Here is a 21,928-nt window from a genome sequence, read left to right as displayed (position 1 = left end):
TTTCAAAATCTCGATGTACTTTTGAAAGACAACAGGAAAATTCAAGGTTAAAATATATGTATCTATCTATATATCTATATATAAAAACTGTGGTTTGAGAGATTCTTTTCCCTATATTACTAATTGTACCTTTTTCCATTTGGCAACACTGAAAATTGATTTTCCTGTTTTCAACTGAATTGAAATGAATATAGCTTTTTTAAAACTTGCACTGCATTTACCATGCCAAAACACCTCTTCCTCTCTTTATAACAGCATCATAGCTCTTGGAATAGCATATTAACAAATCGCTAAAACAAACACAGAACATTATGTTTTTGTGCTTCCTGAAAAGATCAGTAGTATTCAAAGTCAGCCAAATCTGGGACTTAGTACATTTGATAGCAAAGTGAGAGCGCTTTAAGGGGATCAGATGTTAAGTACCACCACACTTCCCTTTTTCAAAAACATGAGAGCAAAAACTAGTGCTGTACTATGTGGACAGAGCACGGGAAATTTCCGTACTTCCTGCTTCTGACCTATTCCTTCCTCTCCCAATCCCCAACCAGGAAAATACAGTTTGTCACTTGTGAACACAAACACATACCAAGAGTAAACAAGTCCCAGAAGTAAACACTGCAGACTGCCCACATTAATAAACTGAGCTTATTCAGACAGTTGTGAACGACCTGGAACTACTACAGATTGAAGTCCTTTCCTCTGCTAGAGACAGAATTAGTTTAAGAAAGAAGCACTATGAACCTTCATGGTTCAAATCCATGGTAAACTTTCCTGCCATAGAATGGGAAGCAATACCGCTGTACAATTAGAGACTATGATCATTCAACCTCAGATTCTTGGCAGTTTTATCTGTATCTGTACAGTATCTGTCAATTTCCAGTGTACTTTTTAAAATCGCAATTACCCATCATTTTAGCCTACATTATGTATCACATTTAACTATTCAGTAAATAAAATTTGACAGGTGAATAAAAATTGTGTTTATATGTTTTCCTTATTGTAATTTATGTTTATAACTTAAGTTTGTGACCACAGCACTCTGCAGGGGTGAATGGAATTGCCCTCAAATAGCTACACTCATTCTTTCACAGAAATAGCAGAGAAGTGCTAGGTTACTGCTGTTTCCTCCTCAGGGATCTCAGCTCTAAGACTTTGAGGAGCTATGTGCTACAATGTCATCAATATACTGAATTGAATCTGAACAAGTTGGCTCACATCCAACTATGTGCTACAATGTCATCAATATACTGAATTGAATCTGAACAAGTTGGCTCACATCCAAATCTCTGTCTAGCTATGTGCTACAATGTCATCAATATACTGAATTGAATCTGAACAAGTTGGCTCACATCCAAATCTCTGTCTACCATTCATTGGGGAAAGCAGGGGGATTGGTTCTGTGGGGTTCATTGAAAAGGAAATCCTTTTCAATGAACCCCACAGAACCAATCCCCCTGCTTTCCCCAATGAATGGTAGACAGAGATTTGGATGTGAGCCAACTTGTTCAGATTCAGTCTGAGTCTAGTATCAGGGGGTAGCTGTGTTAGTCTGTATCCACAAAAACAACAAGGAGTCCAGTGGAACCTTAAAGACTAACAGATTTATTTGGGCATAAGCTTTCGTGGGTAAAAAACTTCACTTCTTTAGATGCATGGAGAGGGGGAGGAGCTGCACTGTGGGGGCAGGGGAGCAGGCGGGCGGTGCGGGTGGCAGGAGCATGGGGAACGCAGCTGGAGGACTCAGGAGGAGCACTGGGCAGCCGCGCAGCCGGCTGGAGAGAAGCGGCACTTTGAAGGGGAAACCACCGCTTCTCTCCAGCTGTGCGGCTGCCCCTGGTCCTCCTGAGTTCTCCACCCATGTTCGCAGGGCCACATTTCGAAAGGGCCTTGGGGTTTGGCCCCAGGCCCCAGCAAGTCTAAGCCAGCCCTCGCGATCCCATTAAAACAGAGTTGCAACCCACTTTGGGGTCCCAACCCACAGTTTGAGAACTGCTGCAAAATCCATCTATTGAAGTAGTTCACAGTTTCAAGGTTCTACTCTTCTCTGTTCTCAAATAGTAGCAGTGGCCAAATATTTTTTCTTTCATTTTCAGCTGGCCAAGAGATTGTGCCATTTCCTCTCAAATGCAGTCCTCACCACAATACATGGCTTTGTTATCATTAGGTTACACAAATGGCACACAGTGTACCTGGGGCTAACTTAGACGGCTATTTGTAAGCGTCAGTCAATGCAATCCACTTTGACTGCCTATTCATGATTGGGGTTATCACCTATAAAGCCCTTACTTCTCTAGGTCCCAGTTATCTCATCAAAGACTGATTCTCCTCCTAGGTGCGGTTATATCAACAACACATAGAAAGATTGCTTCAGCTATCTTTTTCAAGGGTGAAGCTCACACAAGTTTGAGGTAGGGCATTCATAGGCCTTGGCTACACTGGCGCTGTACAGCGCTGCAACTTGCTGCGCTCAGGGGTGTGAAAACGCCCCCCCCCCCCCCCGAGCGCAGCGAGTGCAGCGCTGTAAAGCACCAGTGTAACCAGCGCCTGCAGCGCTGCACGCTCGCTCACAGCACTGCAAGCTACTCCCCTCGGAGCGGTGGAGTACTTACAGCGCTGCGAGAGAGCTCTTGCAGCACTGGCGGTGCGACTACACTCACGCTTCACAGCGCTGCTGCGGCTTGCCAAGTGTAGCCAAGGCCATAGTGGTGAACCCTCTAGAATTAGATATCACTAGGCATTCACCGTCTTTTAAAGTGAGTTATAGGATATCCCTTTATTTAGCTTTTCTCTAGCTGTTAGTCTTGGAATCTCTTAAAACTGTTTATTTACAACTTTCATCTGACATAGATCACTTGAGAGAAGCTCAATTTACTGCTATACAGGACTGCAAAGAATATGCTCTTTGTTTTTAGAAGATGCTGTTTTGTACATTTCTAATCTCCAGGTATATAAAGTGAGACCAGATACTATGATGATGGGACTCTTATTACCTTATACTAATTAGAAAATATTACAAGTATTCATAATATTAATTCTACTTATAAATAAACAATCTAATCTCTCAATCTTTGACATTTTTATTTATTCATCATTTGTTCACTCATGGCGCTGTGCACACACACGATGAGATTTTCAAAAGTGCTCAGCATTGGCTGAACTCTGCTCCCACAGAAGTCAATAATGATTTCAGTGGGAGCAGAGCTGGGCCAATGCTGAGCACTTGTGAAAATCCCACTTGTACATATTAAATAATAATCCAGATGATTCATTACGAAGATACCTGGGCAATGAAATATTCGTAAGAACAGATTGTTATAAAGGATTTAAAATGTTTATTTAAAGTAAAAAAAGTGACTTGATTGTATTGCTTCTAAAGTTGTGTGTACCAGCCTTCCTTTACATAGTTTCTCTCTATTATTTAATTGAAGGAGAGGAAAAAATATTGTGTTTTTTATACAATGTTATAAAAGATAGATGAAGCAATGGTTAGGGAGGCTGAGTTCAAGTAATATCTAAAAACTATAAAAGACAGTAAAAAACAAGAGTACTTACTGCTTGAAGAAGGCCTATATTGTCTCTTAAAGAAGCCAATACACCCACAAATGATACAAGAAACATTACAATGCCCAAGAGTATTAAAATAATTGCTGGGGCTAGAAAGGCACTTTCAAGGGTTTTATACTTCTGTCTTTCAACTTCTGCATAAATTCCAATAGCAAGAACAAGTGCTCCTATCAACTGCAATGAAAAAAAGAAAAACAGGTGTTATTTTTGTTTCAAATAATAATATTTACCTTAAATACAGAGATGTCATTTGATGAATTGTATTAAATTTGTCTTTGTCACTTCTTGTCATATACAAATACTGCCACTAATTGCTTTGGAATTAATTACAAATTATTTACTTCTACAATTACTGTGCACTAGGTTAAGAAAAAAACTTAAAAGTACTGGTCTCTAAATTTAACTTGTATAAATGTTCTCTTTTCAGATCATACAGAACCCAAAATTAAAGTACACTGCAAGCAAATAAGTTCAAAGTGGCCCTGTACATAGTTATTCATTTGCACACCACTTCATGCCAAGAGAATTATGAAAAGTTGATAAAAAAAAAGTTTACTATAGATACTGGACCTATAGATACTCCACTAACATCAGTAACAAAACTCCCACTGACTTCTACAGTGCATGCTTAGGCTCAATACAAAGAAGGATTTTCTAGGAAAGACAGGACTAATATTTGGTTAAGCATCATCCAGTTCCAATTATCTTCCAGTGCAAAGGCTCCTTCTCGTTTTCCACTTAATCGGATAAACCTTGGCCACCTCTGACAAACAATACTGTTTTGGGAGCCAGTCTGATAGCTCCACATTTTGACAATAACAGTCACACGGGCACTTTTCCACTTAGCAAAACTCTGCATAAGATGTACAAGGGCTTAGTCCATGTGCAAGTTTTACCAACCTGCCTTTTTTCCTTCCCTCCACCAACTGAATTTGAAGAGAGAATTTTATGTTCCTTGTAGACCAGATCTTCCTACTTGTATGTCAGACTTGCAAAAAAGTCTGTATATTATAGAGGATGAGCAACAGTTCTAGAGGACTTCACATTTCTTTCAAACATTTTCCCTGGCAGGTTTAATATAGTGGATTTTCTTAGCTATCCCAAAATAAAATTTGAGATTAGATAGTCAAAAACAGTAGAATGTTTTATTATAGTTGGGAAGAGTCAAATTTAAGTATCTTTAAACTATAGACATGACTGTTACTCTAATAATTCAATTTTGCCAAGATTAGCGATTTTCCCCTTTACATCATAAATGCAAGCTTTCAGGAAAAAAATATTAGACTTGTTATTCTGCTCTTGTATGGCTATTTCAGCCTGCCAATTCAAATTCTCTACTATTCAGTCCACAAGATGATTGCATTTGGACTCATATTAGCTATGGACACGTGTATTTGGTCACAGCTTCTATTACTCTTGTTAGGCTATGTCTACACTAGCACTTTTGTCAGTAAAACTTTTGTCGGTCAGGGGTGTGAAAAAACACTTCCCTGACAGACACAAGTGCCTGTTGTGGACAGCGCTATGTCGATGGGAGGCGCTTCCTCCAACATAGCTACTGCCAGTCGTTGGGGGTGGTTGAATTATGCCAACGGGAGAGCTCTCTCCAATTGGCAAAGAGCGCAGAAGACCTTACTGTGGTGCAGCTTCTATGCCGCGGTAAGGTCTGTAGTGTAGACATAGCCAGTAATACTAAGTAACTTCCAAGAGCTTTGCAAGTTCTTGATCCTTTTGCTGCCATAGCAAATCTCACCCACACAACACTTCTATACATGGTATACTTGATATTAATGTCTTTTTCTCTTTGTGCATTAACAATTATCACTGTCTTGTTGAATTCAACCATTAAATAACTAAATCAATAAGACTGAATTCAAGCTAACACCCTTCCCTCAATTCAGAGTGCCTTTTGTATAAGGGAGTTTATGAATCACAGAAGAGAAAAGACAGAGCGCTTATTCAACTTTGCTATTTACATTACAAGCCCTTTTCTACTCTAGCTATTTTTAACTGGTTTTACATCTTTAGAAGGCTGATCTCTAATATTAGTTTAGCTTTTAAACAGCAAAATGTTTTGAATTATCAGTTATAAATTATATTATTTATCATAACAATTCATATTACTCTAGCTGGTATGAAACTTGGGAACATTGGCAAACAACCCAAAGAATCTTCAATAAACCTTATAATAGTAATAGTATAATAGTAGATTTGCAAAGTCCATTAATTTTAAAAGAATTATTATGTAATGTAGTATTTTAATCTTATTCTAAAAATGTTGATACTGAATAATGCTTTGAGGTTATTGCAGTTTACAAAGAACTCTAAGATGAGGAAAATAGTTTGCGAAAAGCCAGTAACAGAACACACAAATGGATTAGTTCTGTGTTTATTTAAAATCTGTCTCTCATCACTTGAATACAATTGTATATGATTTTTCAGGTTCACCCCTTAAACAGTGTCTTATCAAAAATCTTGGGTACCAACTTAATGGATAAATTGCAGCTTTTCAGCTATTATAGCATGCATATTAATATAACTAATACATGTCTAGAAAATACCTTTTTTGTTAAAATATATACATCTGGGTTTGGCTAGCCTTACAGCTCTATATTCCTTACTTGGCTTAAAGTTTTATTTTAATTTTTGTGTTAGATCTTCCTATCCAAGACCATAAAAATAAATATACAGTGAAATGATTTGCAATGAAAAGTTAAAAATGTGCCCTTTTAAGAATAGATAAACTCACTAGTAAGCCAATAAAGTTCCTAGTGTTACTGCCCAGAAACAGCACCGCTTTTTCTTTTACACACTGCTGCTGTTGTACAGGTCTAAATCTGTATTTGATTAAATCAGCACCTTCAGATCTGCCATGATTTCAAATGCCTGCTTTACACTCTGCTATATCAAAGCCTCTTACAGCCACCACAGTTAGGACTGTGTCAGTTTTTCCATTACAAACTCCAACTTTCAGGAACTTAAATCTCAACAATAAAATCTACTCCAGAGTGAAATCTGGTATACAATGTTTCTTGTTTGGAATTAGTTTGTTTAAAAAGAAAATAAGAAATCTGTCCACAATAATCTCTTTAATTGTATACATTGTAAGAGCTGAAAAACAAGTTTCAGGTGTATGTTTGCACTCTGGTAGCTTAGAAATTGTAAATTTTACAACCCTTTACTATACACTGTTCAAACTCCCTACTACTGCAGATAATTTAAACCTATTATAGACTTGCAGTTACACTAAGTATACTCTGCTAGGAAAGGCATGCTGTGGACACTCGAGGGAAACAAACCATCTCGGCCCACCAGCGGCTTATCCTGATGGCCTGGGAGCCAAAGTTTGCTGACCCCTGAATTATAGGGTCGGCTTATGAACGGGTTATAAAAATTTTCCATTTTTACTTATCCATCTGGCGGGGAGGAGGGGGTCGGCTGATAAATGAACCGGCTTATGATCGAGTATATACGGTAATTACCCCTCTATCCAGCAATACCATTACTTTAATAAACTTGTCCTCGTGTGCACTTCTCTTACACACAGGTGGAATATTTTTTTGTAAAATGTCCGTAATAAACCAGCTTTATTACTGTACTCATTATTTCTATTAGCAAACCATCAAAAAACAAAACTCACAGCCTAGATGGCTAAAAAAAACAGCATCATTGCTTTGCCTCAACCAGGAGGTAACAGTTTGGGAAAGGACTTTAACCCCTCCAACTTACCCTTTTCTGCCAGTGTTCACTCTTCTCCTCCTTCCAGCTGCTGCAGAAATCTAAACCACACATAGGCCATGTCTACGCTACCAATTTGTGTCGACAAAAGTGATGTCGACACCCAAAAGTCGACATAATAAAAATCGCAATTTCGTGTTTACACTTGCTCCCTCTGTCGGCAGATCGCGTCTACAGTGGGGGCACCAACATCAACAATGTGACCAATGCACTGTGGGTACCTGTCCCACAGTCCAGCACGACACCTGTAACCGTGCCTTTGGGGGCCACAACTTAGGATGCCAAATTCAGGAAAAACTGATGAGAAATAGGGTAGACACACCCCAAGACTGGTGGCTAATCCCCCATAGGATATACCAAACCAGCAACAAAAGTAAACTTCTGTTTCACCACACTGGCTAACAAGAAGTCATAAAAGCAGTTTCCTTAGACATTCCAGTTCTTATATCACCACTAAAGACACTGGATTTAAAGGTGAGTGGTTCTTTACAACCAGTCTCATCAAATAAAAGATTCTCCTGATCTCAAAGGACCAGCCACACACCCAGATCAATATATAACCCAGATCTTACCCAAAAATCAAGCTGATGCCAATCCTTTAGTATCTAAAACCTAAAGGCCTATTCATAAAAAGAAAGGTGAGAGTTAAAATTAGTTAAAGGAATCAAATACATACAATAATTGCAAAGTTCTTGGTTCAGGCTTGTAGCAGTGATGGAATAAAGTGATGGCTTAAGTCAAGTCTCTGGCTGCTTCCAAATCATTGGAAGGTCCTCAATTCCTTGGTTAGAATGCTTCCATTAATGTAAGTTCATAATCCAGAGGCTGGAGCAGAAAAGAGGCAAAACAGAGATGTTTCCAGAGCCTTTGATATCTTCTGCCATGTGGAGAGTATCCCATCGTTCTTACCATGGAAAAGTACAGTAACAAGATGGTGGTTGGAGTCACATGGACAAGTCACATGTCCATGCATTTCGCTTAGTCATTGCAGGAAATTCCATTAAGTGTAATAGGCATCTCCCATGGTTCAGTATCACTTAAATGTTCTTTTATGGGCCACTCAATTTGAATAGTACCTCCAAGATGTGCTGGCTAACTACCTTGTGGGTGTTCCCCAGGAGCAAACATTTGAAATCCAGGTATAGAGCCAATACTTATAACTTCAAATAAAAAATGATACATTCATATAAATGGCATGGGGAGGGATAGCTCAGTGGTTTGACCATTGGCCTACTAAACCCAGGGTTGTGAGCTCAATCCTTGAGGGGGCCACCTAGCGAGCTGGGGCAAAAATCAGTACTTGGTCCTGCTAGTGAAGGCAGGGGGCTGGACTTGATGACCTTTCAGTGTCCCTTCCAGTTCTAAGAGATACAGGTATATCTCCATATATTTATTTTTATAATCATAACCAGCAAATCACGGCGGATCACAGCGTATTTTGGGACAGGGCTAAATGTCCCATGATGCATTGCTTTCTGTCCCAGCACTCAAGGATCTTCTGGCTTTTTTTGCGGCATTTTTGCAATGGCCCTTCTTTGCTGTGCAGCCTGGCATCTTTGTGAGAAGGGTTGGATCCTGCCCTGCTCGCCTATGCTCTGTTAACTGTCATGAAGACTTTGCAGATGGCAGTGCAATTAATTGTGAAGTTCCTAACTGAGGAAGACTCGCAGGCACCCAACATTCTGCGTGATATGGATAGGAGCAACTATAGATTGCTTTTGGCATTCACAGAGCAGGTGCATAGGGTAGATCGTCACTTTTGGGCTCAGGAAGCAAGAACTGAATGGTGGGATCATATCATCATGCAGATGTGGGATGAGGAGCGGTGGCTACAAAACTTTTGGATACGGAAAGCCACCTTCCTGGAACTACGTGCAGAGCTCGCCCCAGATCTGCGGAGCAAGGACACTAGAATGAGAGCTACTGTCTCGGTAGAGAAGCGTGTGGCAATCGCTATGTGGAAGCTGGCGAGTTCAGACTGCTACCATCGGTCACGAATCAGTTTGGAGTGGGGAAGTCGACGTTGAAGCTGCGTTAAGGGTTAATAAATCACGTCCTGGACTGTGACTCTGAGAAATGTGCATGAAATTGTGGATGGCTTTGCAGAAATGGGTTTCCCTAACGGTGGAGGGGTGATAGATGGCCACACATATTCCCATTTTGGCACCAGACCACCTTGAGACAGAGTACATCAATAGGAAGGAGTATTTCTCCATGGTGTTGCAGGCGCTTGTGGATCACCATGGGCGTTTCACTGACATCACTGCGGGGTGGTCTGGAAAGGTGCATAACGCATGCATCTTCAGGAACACCGGTCTGTACAGAAAGCTTCAAGCGGGGACTTTCTTTCCAAACCAGAAGATTACAGTGGGGGATGTTGACATACCCACAGTGATCCTGGGGGATCCTACGTACCCCTTACAGCCATGGTTCATGAAACCTTACATGGGACACTTGGACAGCAGTAAGGAGCGGTTCAACAACAGGCTCAGTAGGTGCTGGATGACAGTTGAATGTGCCTTTGACAGATTAAAAGCACGCTGGTGATGCCTTTATGGCAGGTTAGCCTCACTGAGGATAATATTCCCATAGTCATAGCCGCGTGCTGTATGTTGCATAATCTTTGTGAAGCTAAGGGTGGAAAGGTTTGCTCAGGGGTAGAGTGTTGAGGCAGACTGCTTGGCCACTGATTTTGAGCAGCCAGATACCAGGGCTGTCAGAGGAGCCCAGAAGGGGGCTATTCGAATCAGGGGTGTTTTAAGGCAGCACTTTGACAATGATCACCAGTAACATATCTCTGTCAGAGGTGCTTCAATGTTACATTACATGCAGTTTTCTAGGGGACAATGGTGACATTTGGGGGCCTTATATTCCAGTAAGGAAGTGATTAAATTGCCAGTTCATGTATTGGTAGAGCCTGCTATCTCAATTTGTAGGAAATAAATAAAGATGATTTACCATTATAAAACTTTGCTTTTATTGCACAAGAAACAGCACACACAAACACACAGATGCTTGGTGGAAAAGGAGGAACCAGAGAACGACAGACTTTTCACAACTGTGTGTAGGTCCAGCTATCATTGTGAAAGTTCTCTGAGGGGGTGGAGTGAAGGGGAAACCGAGAAGTCCCAGAGAGTGGAAAGGAATGTGCAGGCGGAGTGCATGGAAAATAGTTCTGAATACTCTGCAGTGGAGGTGGAGAACTTGTCTTCTCAGTCTGCAGCATTATTAAGAACTTCAGCATATGTTCCATTACTTTAATCATCCACTCAGTTCCATTCTTAACAAATGCGTGAGTCTCTTTTCTGTCATGCCATTCGGCTTCCCAGTACTCCTTGTGTTTCAGGATCAGCATTGTGGGACACCTCCTGGAGGCTAATTAAAGCGATGGAATCAAGCCTGGTGTCTACACTGGCACTTATCAACAAAAATGTAGAGGAAAAAGACATAAATCTCTCGTGAGGGTGGATGAATTTTGTCGCAAAAGCCAGGCATTTTTCCCAACAAAAGTCACCTTGCAGTATGTATGCACTCACTGTTTTGGTCGACAAAGGGCAGTTTTGGCAACAAAACTTGGCAGTGTAGACAAGGCCACAAAGACATATGTATATTTTGCATCCTGTCCCTTCACAACTGAATTTAAATTTGGCAAATCATATTTTATTCACACCAGAAGTGATTTGGCCTTGATTTGTATTAATTGGATATGTCTCACCAAAGGATAGGGACATCCTCTGTATTTTTGTGTGTGTGGAAAAGAGTGGAGTCACTTTCCCAAGTGGAAGAAAAAGCAGTTTCTTAATTACTGGTTCCAGCACAAAATTTACTATTTAATTCGCATACAAAAGTTTAAGTGTGTCAAGTAATTCTGTGACTATCAGCACTAGTTATTTTCATCCTGAAATCTTGGATGGGGGAAATGGGTTTTATTTTAAAACATAATTATGGTTAGAACCTCTGGAAAAACAGCTTTTTAAAACTGTATCAGTGACTAAGATCTTATCTACATTAAGGTTGTATTCGTGTTTGACACCAGTTTCAAAACTCAATTACAGTCTAACAGTGTTGTAAAATGCTTTATGTTCACATCACACCCACTATTGTTACAAACCCTACTACAGGCCAACTTAGGATGCAGGCCTTGGAGGAGAAGGGAATTGATAATGTTATTATGGCTAGCATAACATAAATACTTCTTCACATTGGAGAGAGAAATTATGCTACTACCTCATTAGCTGAAAGTGTTGGAAATCAGTTGTCTAGAAAAGTCAGCAGTTTTTGAACAGAGTTCTAGATGCACAGTTGAAACCATAGCAGTGTCAGGACCTTGCAACAAATTTATTCATTTTGACAGTCAAAACAAGTTTTTTCAGACTATTTTTATTCCTCTTTGTGCATCTTCAATAATGTTGACAGGAGCAAAAATTAGTTTAAGTAAATGGATGTGTCTCAGAAAATTTGTAAAATGCACATGTGGCAAGCAACAGGATTAGATTTGGAGAGACCCATGTGCTTGATCAAACCCACAAATTAAGAAAAAAAAGTCTTACAATTTACAAATTTTATACTTATTCTTTAATTAAATGTTCCAGCCCTGACCCATTATTGCAAAAAATCATTAATGTTAAGTGTTAAGTTTTTTTACAACAACAGTAATTCTGGCAATTACCAGGAGAAACAAGGGGTAAAGGTAGCTTTACATTTACCTTTGCCTCAATTCTATGCTGAGACTGCCAGCAGGTGGTTTGGCCCCTACAGCAGGTTAGCAAAACTCTTGACACTAGAGGAATTCCCAGTTGCCCCAGTAGGCCAGCTCTCTAGCTGCTTTGCAAGTGTGCTCAAGAGGGTAGCGCCCACAGAAACTAATAGAAGTAAATGGGAGGTGAATGTGCTCAGCACAAAACAAAATATAACCCTAACAGAGGAGAAAGTATAGAGCCGTTAAGTACAGTCAATAAAGGTTTAAGCAAGTGAGTATAACATATTGAAATTCCTTCACAAGCTAGAAGGGTTGTTCACTATAAAGAACAAAACTCTACTCTCACAGAAGTCAGTGGGATTGTGTCAGCATAACAGAAAAAACAATTCAGCCTTAGGTACTTATTACACATCTGGACAAGTAAGGAGATCTGTTTCACTTGACTGGGAGAATGGAGAATTTAGAGGGAACACAAGCCTGTGACATATTTCAAACAATACATCATACGTTTAATCTGTGAAAGAAGACAATTAAACTAACAAAGGAAGCCTTCTGCAAGAATAAATGCCATCAGCCCCCATCCTTTCCTCCTCCAACAGTTCTTTCATTGTGGCCTCCGTCCCACTTCAAGTTCCAAACCGCCTTCTTAATATATTAATGAGTTAAGCATTTAGATATAAATAAGGTTAAAATAAATAAAATGAAAGGATCACTAAAATATAGACGTCTTGGGAATTCTATATTTGTAGGTCTGTTATTTATAGTTTTTCTTCTTTTCATTTTTGGAACATTTATAGTAATTTTGTTGAGGGTGGGGTGGCATGGTAAAATCTGCCTGGACTCTGTGCTGGGGTGACAAGGAGTTATTTAAAGGAAGATACAGTGTTTATAAACTTTCCTTCATTAACATACGAATTTAAATTCTGTCTCTTCAGGATTTTTTTGTAAACTATATGTTTGCAAAATCCATTCACATAAGCTAATCTGAGCTCACCCGAACATTATTATGAACTAACATTTCTAATTACCAAAACATTATATCTAATTTCCTTTTAACAACTATTCCATGGTATTAGACTGCACCTTATGTATTTTGATATATGATAGGAGGAACAAGTTTAGCATACTTTCTTAGTTGAAAATCCACGGGGGAGGAAGGGGAGAAATACAAATAAAGACTAAGTTTCTTAAGGTGTTTGAAAGCTACTTTTGTCTGGGCAGGTACTCAGTGATACCAGGGCTGACTTTTCTGTTACTTAGTGGTGTATTATTAAGTGATGTATTATGCCACACTAGAACAAGCCTACCATGCCAAATGAAAGAGCAGACAAGTAAATGAAGTACAAGGGTGCCTTTACAGAAAGTTTGCTTACAGAAAAAAAGATAATGTGGTGTTTAAGAAAGAATAGAAGGCATACCTGTGTATAAATCAATTTACTAGAAACTCTTTGAACACAGAACAACAGAACAAAATTAGTAAAATGTTAGTACTAGGACAAGTATCCTAATGTGGGAAGGCTAGAATTATTGTTGCCCTGACCTTTTTTTGCAGAAGGTTCTACTTAGGGAATGGTTGCTAGAGTGAAACCAGGAGTCCAAGGAGGAGAAAAGGTTAATTTTCTATTAAAAAATAGAAAAAAATAATAAAACAAAAAAGGCTAAAAGATACCGAATACCCCCAAAAGTCTGAACTAAAGGCAATGTGCTTTATGTTCTGATTTTCAGTTATTCCTCAAACTGTAGTTGTTTCTTCAAAACAAAACCTAAAGGGATACTACATTATAAAGACTCAGAAACCCAAGGTAACATGTTCTCCCAACTCATGATTTAAAAACAAAAAGCCTTACTTTAAAAATCTATCCCTACTAGGGAAAAATTATCAGATCTTCAAAACAAGAAATGCAGTAGTCTTGAATTTGGAGCATTTTGAAGACAAAGACAGAAACAAATCTCATCTACGAATCTGAAATGTCAACATATGTGACATTTCCCAGCACAGAAAATAGTCTGTCAGATTCTACTGTAAATCCAGAACTTCACACCCTGAAAATGGAAATTTGCCTTTTTTTTTTTTTTTTTTTACCTAAATGAGTGTTCACCACTGATCATTGTTTTCATACTCAGGATGCATATCAGAGGTGAAGTTGCCACTTTTGAGAAGGAGAGACATGTAAATTGGATTTGGGCTATAACAGCCTGGATGATGTCTCTTTCAACAGAAACTCTATTAGACTACTTTCTCTTCACGCCTGAACAATTTTCTTAGGCACTATGAGAGCTGGTCTACTGCTTTGCACAATAGAATAACTATCACACAGCGGAGAGTTTGTACTACCTTTCGAAACTATGAAAATCAGTAAAAGACATCAAACAACATTGCACCTTCCTCTTTTAAAAGCACAGAACAGAGCAGATGAAACATCACTGAACAACCAGCAAGCTTAAAATTGAAATCATCCTACATTAATCAGACACAAAACAACTGGTTCTCTAGTGGGTGAGGTCTTTCCCCTTCTTAGCTTTCCTACTCCCATCTGAGTGAGACAAAGCAATGTTTTATGGAAAATCAACTGATTTTCATGCCACCTGCCACACCCTTCCACCTTTGAAAGTCGCCAACTGCCAAAACCAGTTGATTGTTACCCAGTGACAACCACAAAACTGCGCCCCAGAGGTTTCTAAAGGTCCTTCTAGGGCATGCGGTGCATTGCCGCCAGAGATCTCATTCGGTTACAAAATTCTTCCATGCCCATCCACTAAACCCTGCCGAACCAGCACACGAGGTGAGGCCCGGGAACGCACATCCACGCTGAGGATGACTCGAGAGTTCCGCCCGCCCACCCCCCAAAAAACAACCAAAAATAAATAAAAACAACAACTCTTCCACGGAGTGCGCGGGCAGCTCTCGCCCTGGCCTGGGGGTATTTGCTGGTGTGTTGTTGGTGTAACACAAGGGCGCACTGCCAGGGCTGGAGAGGCGGTGCCTCCCCCCCCCACACACACACGGGCCGGGGGCGCTGGGCTCCAGGACCGCACCCGCAGCGCCAGCTCGCCTCAGCGCAGCATCTCCAGGCGGGCGCTGTATCCCGGCGCCTGGGCTGGGCGGTGAACGTAGCCCTCTCGCGCAGACCGGTCCCAGCGGGGATCGGGGTCTCTCCTCGGCCGCCCCCCTCCCGCCGCAGCCCGCGGGAGTCCCCGGCCGGCGGCCCGCGCTCACCCAGAAGAACGTGGAGTAGACGATGAGGGTGAACTTGAGGCAGAGGTAGGAGAAGCGCGCACAGTAGCGGATGTTCTCCGAGTCCCCGGCCGCCATCCTGCTCCCCGGCCCGGCCCGGCCCGCTTCCTGCTTCTCCCGCCGCCACCTGCCCGCGAGCGGCACCCAGCCGGCGGCGGAGTCTCGCAGCCGCGGCCAGCACCACTGGGTGGCAGCGGCGCAGGAGCTATCGCTCAGCTGGGGGCTGAGGGCGGGGCACGCCCAGGGAGGGATGTGTGTGTTTCACTGGACGGGGAAGGAGAATGCAGAATACAGAGGGGACACAAGCCTGCGACGTATGTCACACGAGCCATCATAGGCTGAAGCTGTGAACGAAAACAATTCTCCTAAGCAAGTGGGAATGTCGGTGTTCTGACCATGGAGCCTTTCTGCTTATAGCTGATGAGTTACAGCACGATTCAGTCAAGAACTTAAAAGAGTGATTCACACTGTCTCTTCAGTCAGGACCTGGAGTTTGACAGCATCTCTTCCCTGACGAAGGAGACGGAGTACACATTTACACTGCTTCTAATTTCTTTGTGTCAGTGTTATGAACATAATTACGACCATACTGGGTGTGACCAATTCGTCACAGAGACCCCCTTGGGACTGTCACCTGACATGCTGAAATTACCTCTGAGCCTGTTTTCCCTGCCAACTTGGGATTTCAGAACCCTGCCTTGTTGAACCGGACACTCTAGCCTGCTGCAACACAGACCCAAGGTCTGGACCACACCCCCAAAGTTGCAGGCTTTAAGTGCGCCTGTCTCTAGCACTCAGACACCCAGCTCCCAATGGGATCCAAATCCCAAATAAATCCATTTTACTTTGTATAAAGCTTATACAGGGTAAATTCATAAATTGTCTGCCCTCTATAACAGGGATAGAGAGATATGCACAGCTGTTTGCTCCCCCAGGTATTAATCACTTACTCTGGGGTTTATTAATAAACAAAAGTGATTTTTAAATATAGCAAGTAGGATTTAAGTGGTTTCAAGTAATAACAGACAGAACAAAGTAAGTCACCTAGCAAAATAAAACAAAACATGCAAGTCTAAGCTTAATACATTAAGAAATTGATTACAGGTAATATCTCACCCTCAGAGATGTTCCAATAAGCTTCTTTCACAAATTAGACTCCTTCCTAGTCTGAGCCCTATCCTTTCCCTGGTTACAGTCCTTGTTAGTTCCAGCCGGCATCTTAGGTGGCAAGCAGGGGCTTTCTCATGACTGTCCTCCATTTGTCCTGTTCCATCCCCTTTTATAGCTTTTGCACCAGGCTGGAATCTTTTGTCTCCCTGGGTCCCCACCCCTCCTTCTTAATGGAAAAGTACCAGATTTAAGATGGATTCCAGTATCATGTGACATGGTCACATGGCCTGTGAGACCCCAGCCTTCATTCTTACTGGACTGGCCCATATGTACACAGGAAGGTTTGCAAGTAAACAGAACTATTTACAGTTCATTGATTCTGAAGCCCCCTTAATAGCTTCCACTTAATATGTTTACATCAGTAATACAAGTTTATATCTTAGTCTCCTAAATCTAGACATAGAAATAATACATGCAAACAAATAGGATGAACACACGCAGTAGATTATAAGCTTTGTAATGATACCTTACAAGAGATCTTTTGCATAAAGCATATTCCAGTTACATCATATTCACATTCACAAGCATATTTTCATAAAGCATATGAAGTGCAACATCACACTGGGCAGACCAAAGGTCAATCTAGCCCAGTATTCTGTCTTCTGACAGTGGCCAATGTCAGGTATCCCACAGGGAATGAACAGAACAGGTAATCCTCAAGTGATCCATCCCCTGTCGCCCATTCCCAGCATCTGGCAAACAGAGCTTAGGGACCCCATCCGTACTCATCCTGGCTAATAGCCATTGATGGACCTATCCTCTGCTGGAATGCTCTCCTTACCCAACCAAAGCTTCCACTTATTTCTTCTGAGCATTCATCACTCTGGGTAATGGGAGCTTTGCATCTCAAAATTCTGCACACAGGAACTTGGGTACATGTAATGTTGCATACATAGGGTTGCCAACCCTCCAGGATTGTCCTGGAGTCTCCAGGAATTAAAGATTAATCTTAATTAAAGATAATGTCATGTGATGAAACCTCCAGGAATTTGTCCAACCAAAGATGATAACCCTATTAATACACAAAGCTGTAGGTTGAGTTGAAGTCACAGGAGCAGGAAAGAATCCACTGATTGTCCTTCATGTGGGAACAAATGATACGGCTAGATTCTCACTGGAACGAATCAAGGGAGATTATGCAAGGCTGGGGAAGATGCTTAAGGAATTCAAGGCTCAGGTGATCTTCAGTGGGATTCTGCCTGTTCCTAAAGAAGGGCAACAAAGGTGTGACAAGATTATGATGCTCAACAGATGACTCAGGCAGTGGTGCTATAAGGAGGGCTTTGGGATGTATGGCCACTGGGAGGCATTCATGGACAGAGGACTGTTCTCTCGGGATGGATTTAACCTGAATAGGGCAGGAAATAAACTGATTAAGAGAGCTTTAAACTATGAATTTGGGGGAGATGGTTGGGAGATGTACAGGTAATCTCCATGCCGGATTTTAACATTGAGAGGGAAGAAAACGAAGTAAGAAAGGATACAGCTGTGGGTAGGAGAATGGACATAAGGAGGAAAGGTAGTGTAGATATCAGTCTAATAGGTGATACTGGCAGTAGAATGTCAATGCCTAATTGGGTAAAGAATGTGAGCGAAGCCAAACAGCAAAAATTAAGATGCTTGTGCACTAATGCGAGGAGCCTAGGTAACAAAATGGAGGAACTAGAGCTACTGGTGCAGGAAGTGAAACCAGATATTATAGGGATGACAGAAACATGGTGGAATAGTAGTCATGACTGGAGTACAGGTATTGAAGGGTATGTGCTGTTTAGGAAAGCCAGAATAAAGGCAAAGGTGGTAGAGTAGCATTGTATATCAATGATGAGGTAGACTGTAAAGAAATAAGAAGTGGTGGAATGGATAAGACAGAGTCTATCTGGGCAAAAATCACATTGGGGAAGAAAGCTACTAGAGCCTCCCTTGGGATAGTGCTTGGGGTATGCTATAAACCACCAGGATCTGATTTCGATATGGATAGAGACCTCTTTAATGTTTTTAATGAAGTAAATACTAATGGGAATTTTGGATTCATGGGAAACTAACTTCCCAGATATAGACTGGAGGACAAGTGCTAGTAATAATAATAGGGCTCAGATTTTCCTGGATGCGATAGCTGATGGATTCCTTCACCAAGTAGTTGCTGAACCAACAAGAGGGAATGCCATTTTAGATTTGGTTTTGGTGAGTAGTGAGGACCTCATAGAAGAAATGATTGTAGGGGACAACCTTGGTTCGAGCGATCATGAGCTAATTCAGTTCAAACTTGATGGAAAGATAAACAAAAATAGATCTGGGACTAGGGTTTTTGATTTCAAAAGGGCTAACTTTAAAGAATTAAGGAAATTAGTTAGGGAAGTGGATTGGACTGAAGAACTCGTGGATCTAAAGGCAGAGGAGGCCTGGAATTACTTCAAGTCAAAGTTGCAGAAACTATCAGAAGTTTGCATCCCAAGAAAGGGGAAAAAATTCATAGGCAGGAGTTGTAGACCAAGCTGGATGAGCAAGCATCTCAGAGAGGTGATTAAGAAAAAGCAGAAAGCCTACAAGGAGTGGAAGATGGGGGGGATTAGCAAGGAACGCTACCTTATTGAGGTCAGAACATGTAGGGATAAAGTGAGAAAGGCCAAAAGCCATGTCGAGTTGGACCTTGCGAAGGGAATTACAACCAAGAGTAAAAGGTTCTATAGCCATATAAATAAGAAGAAAACAAAGAAGGAAGAAGTGGGACTGCTAAACACTGAGGATGGAGTGGAGGTTAAGGATAATCTAGGCATAGCCCAATATATAAACAAATACTTTGCCTCGGTCTTTAATGAGGCTAATGAGAAGTTTAGGGATAATGGTAGGGTGACAAATGGGAATGAGGATATGGAGGTAGATATTACCACATCCGAGGTAGAAGCCAAAGTCGAACAGCTTAATGGGACTAAATCGGGGGGGCCCAGATAATCTTCATCCAAGAATATTAAAGGAACTGGCACATGTACCGTATGACTGGAGAATTCCTAACATAGTTCCTATTTTTAAGAAAGGGAAAAAATGTGATCTGGTAACTACAGGTGTGTCAGACCTGGTCTACACTATGAGTTTAGGTCGACTTTAGCAGGGTTAAATCGAATTAAGCCTGGACACGTCCACACGACAAAGCCCTTTTTTTCGACTTAAAGGGCCCTTTAAACCGGTTTCTTTACTCCACCTCCGACGAGGGGATTAGCGCTAAAATCAGCCTTTGCGGGTCGGATTTCGGGTAGTGTGGACGGAATTCGACGTTATTGGCCTCCAGGAGCTATCCCACAGTGCTTCACTGTGACCGCTCTGGACAGTACTCTCAACTCAGATGCATTGACTAGGTAGACAGGAAAAGCCCCGCGAACTTTTGAATTTCATTTCTTGTTTGCCCAGCGTGGAGAGCACAGGTGACCACGCAGAGCTCATCAGCATAGGTAACCATGATGGAGTCCCAGGATCGCAAAAGAGCTCCAGCATGGACAGAACAGAAGGTACGTGATCTGCTCACCATATGGGGAGACGAATCAGTGCTAGCTGAACTCCGTAGCAGTAAACGAAATGGCAAAATATTAGAAAAGGTCTCAAAGGCCATGAAGGATAGAGGCCATAACAGGGACGCACAGCAGTGCCGCGTGAAAATTAAGGAGCTAAGGCAAGCCTACCACAAAGCCAGAGAGGCCAACGGAAGGTCTGGGGCAGAGCCGCAAACATGCCGCTTCTACGCGGAGCTGCATGCCATTCTAGGAAGTGGAGCCACCACTACCCCAACCGTGTGCTTTGACTCCATCAATGGAGAAACACGCAACAAGGAAGCGGGTTCGGGGTACGCGGAAGATGATGATGATGATGAAGACAGTTCACAGCAAGGAAGCAGAGAAACCAGTTTCCCCAACAGCCAGGATATGTTTATCACCCTGGACCTGGAACCAGGAACCCCCGAACTCACCCAAGGCGTGCTCCCAGACCCTGAGGGCATTCAAGGGACCTCTGGTGAGTATACCTTTGTAAATATCACACATGGTTTAAAAGCAAGCGTGTTTAATGATTAATGATTAATTTGCCCTGGCAATCACGGCCAGTACAGCTACTGGAAAAGTCTGTTAACGTGTGTGGGGATGGAGCGGAAATCCTCCAGGGACATCTCCAGAAAGCTCTCCTTCATGTACTCCCAAAGCCTTTGCAAAACGTTTCTGGGGAGGGCTGCCTTATCCCGTCCGCCATGGTAGGACACTTTACCACGCCAGGCCAGTAGCACGTAGTCTGGAATCATTGCATAACAACACATGGCAGCGTATGGTCCCGGTGTTTGCTGGCATGCAGACAACATCTATTCCTTATCTCCCTTTGTTATCCTCAGGAGAGCGATATCATTCATGGTCACCTGGTTGAAATGGGGTGATTTTATTAAGGGGGCAGTCAGAGGTGCCAGTTCCTGCTCTGCTGAACAGAAATGTTCCCCGCTGTTAGCCACGTGGTGGGGGGGGAGGGGTGAAGAGATCATCCCAGAGAATTGGGTGTGTGGGGGCGGGGGGTAGTTGGGTTTGTGCTGCATGTTAACCTGGAATCCCCAGCCCCTCCTTTTACATTGAAAACCCATTTTAAATGGCCAACCCAACGGGTCCTTGGCATGGGAAATGAGGGCGCTACTGTTTGAAACCATTCCCACATGTTATGAGGGTTAAAAAAGCCAAAAGACTGTGGCTTACCATGGCTGCCTGCAAGCCGAATTCTGTTGCCTGGCACCGCGTGAGTGATCTCTCACACCAAACCGGCAGGCCCTCAATATAAGAGGAAAAATGCGACTTTGTAACGAAAGTACATGTGCTGTGTAATGTGAACAGCAAAATTTAACGTGAAAGAGTGTACCCATTGTTCTCTAAAATGTGTCTTTTTTAACCACCTCTCCCTTGTCCTCCACCAGCTGCAAATGTTTCTCCTTCGCAGAGGCTAGCAAAGATTAGAAGAAAATGGCGGACTTAGGATGATATGTTCACAGAGCTCCAGATGACCTCCCACGCAGAAAGAGCACAGCAGAATGTGTGGAGGCAGTCAATGTCAGACTACAGAAAAGCACAATATGAATGAGAGGAGAGGTGGCGGGCTGAATCGCGGGATGAACAGAGCAAGTGGCGGGCTGAAGATAATAGGTGGCGTCAGCTTGCAGACAGAAGGCAAGAGTCGATGCTCCGGCTGCTGGAGCATCAAACTGATATGCTCCAGCGCATGGTTGAGCTGCAAGAAAGGCAGCAGGAGCAGAGACCGCCGCTACAGCCCCTATGTAACCAACAGCCCTCCTCCCCAAGTCCCATTGCCTCCTCACCCAGATGCTGAAGAACACGGTGGGGGGGCCTCCGGCCACCCAGTCACTCCACCCCAGATGATTGCCTGAGCATCGGAAGGCTGGCCTTCAATAAGTGTTAAAGTTTTAAAGTTTTAAACTGCAGTGTGTCCTTTTCCTTCCCTCCTCCCCCACCCCTCTCGGGCTACCTTGGCAATTATCCCCCTAGTTGTGT

General features: G+C 42.2%; 2 protein-coding genes across 3 annotated transcripts in view; one reads left to right on the top strand and one right to left on the bottom strand.

Annotated features, from left to right (window-relative positions):
• The window catches only part of TSPAN15 (tetraspanin 15), a 33,503-nt gene extending 18,062 nt beyond the window's left edge, over positions 1 to 15,441 (bottom strand). Inside the window, exons 1-2 of the mRNA XM_054035462.1 lie at positions 15,219 to 15,441; positions 3,553 to 3,738 (exon numbers count right to left, since the gene is read on the bottom strand). Of these exons, the coding sequence (XP_053891437.1) occupies positions 3,553 to 3,738; positions 15,219 to 15,314 (282 nt within the window). The 5' untranslated portion in view covers positions 15,315 to 15,441. The remainder of the gene's footprint in view (positions 1 to 3,552; positions 3,739 to 15,218) is intronic.
• Positions 15,442 to 15,587: 146 nt separating this feature from the next.
• Positions 15,588 to 21,928, top strand: LOC128840913 (myb/SANT-like DNA-binding domain-containing protein 2). Of its 2 annotated transcripts, XM_054035464.1 has the most exons (3): positions 15,588 to 15,977; positions 19,809 to 20,405; positions 21,337 to 21,928. In XM_054035464.1, the coding sequence occupies exons 2-3, from the start codon at positions 19,856 to 19,858 to the stop codon at positions 21,393 to 21,395; spliced, it is 609 nt and encodes a 202-aa protein (XP_053891439.1). In that variant the 5' UTR covers positions 15,588 to 15,977; positions 19,809 to 19,855; the 3' UTR covers positions 21,396 to 21,928. The 2 variants fall into 2 exon arrangements, with proteins under 2 accessions (XP_053891439.1, XP_053891440.1); XM_054035465.1 differs by lacking the exon at positions 15,588 to 15,977 and having other exon boundaries at positions 19,008 to 20,419.

The sequence above is a fragment of the Malaclemys terrapin genome, chromosome 7 (genome assembly GCF_027887155.1).
Source record: "Malaclemys terrapin pileata isolate rMalTer1 chromosome 7, rMalTer1.hap1, whole genome shotgun sequence".
In the NCBI taxonomy this organism is placed as follows: Eukaryota; Metazoa; Chordata; order Testudines; family Emydidae; genus Malaclemys; species Malaclemys terrapin.
The sequence above is the reverse complement of the archived record's forward strand: the minus strand, read 5'-3'. Positions and strand labels throughout refer to the sequence as shown.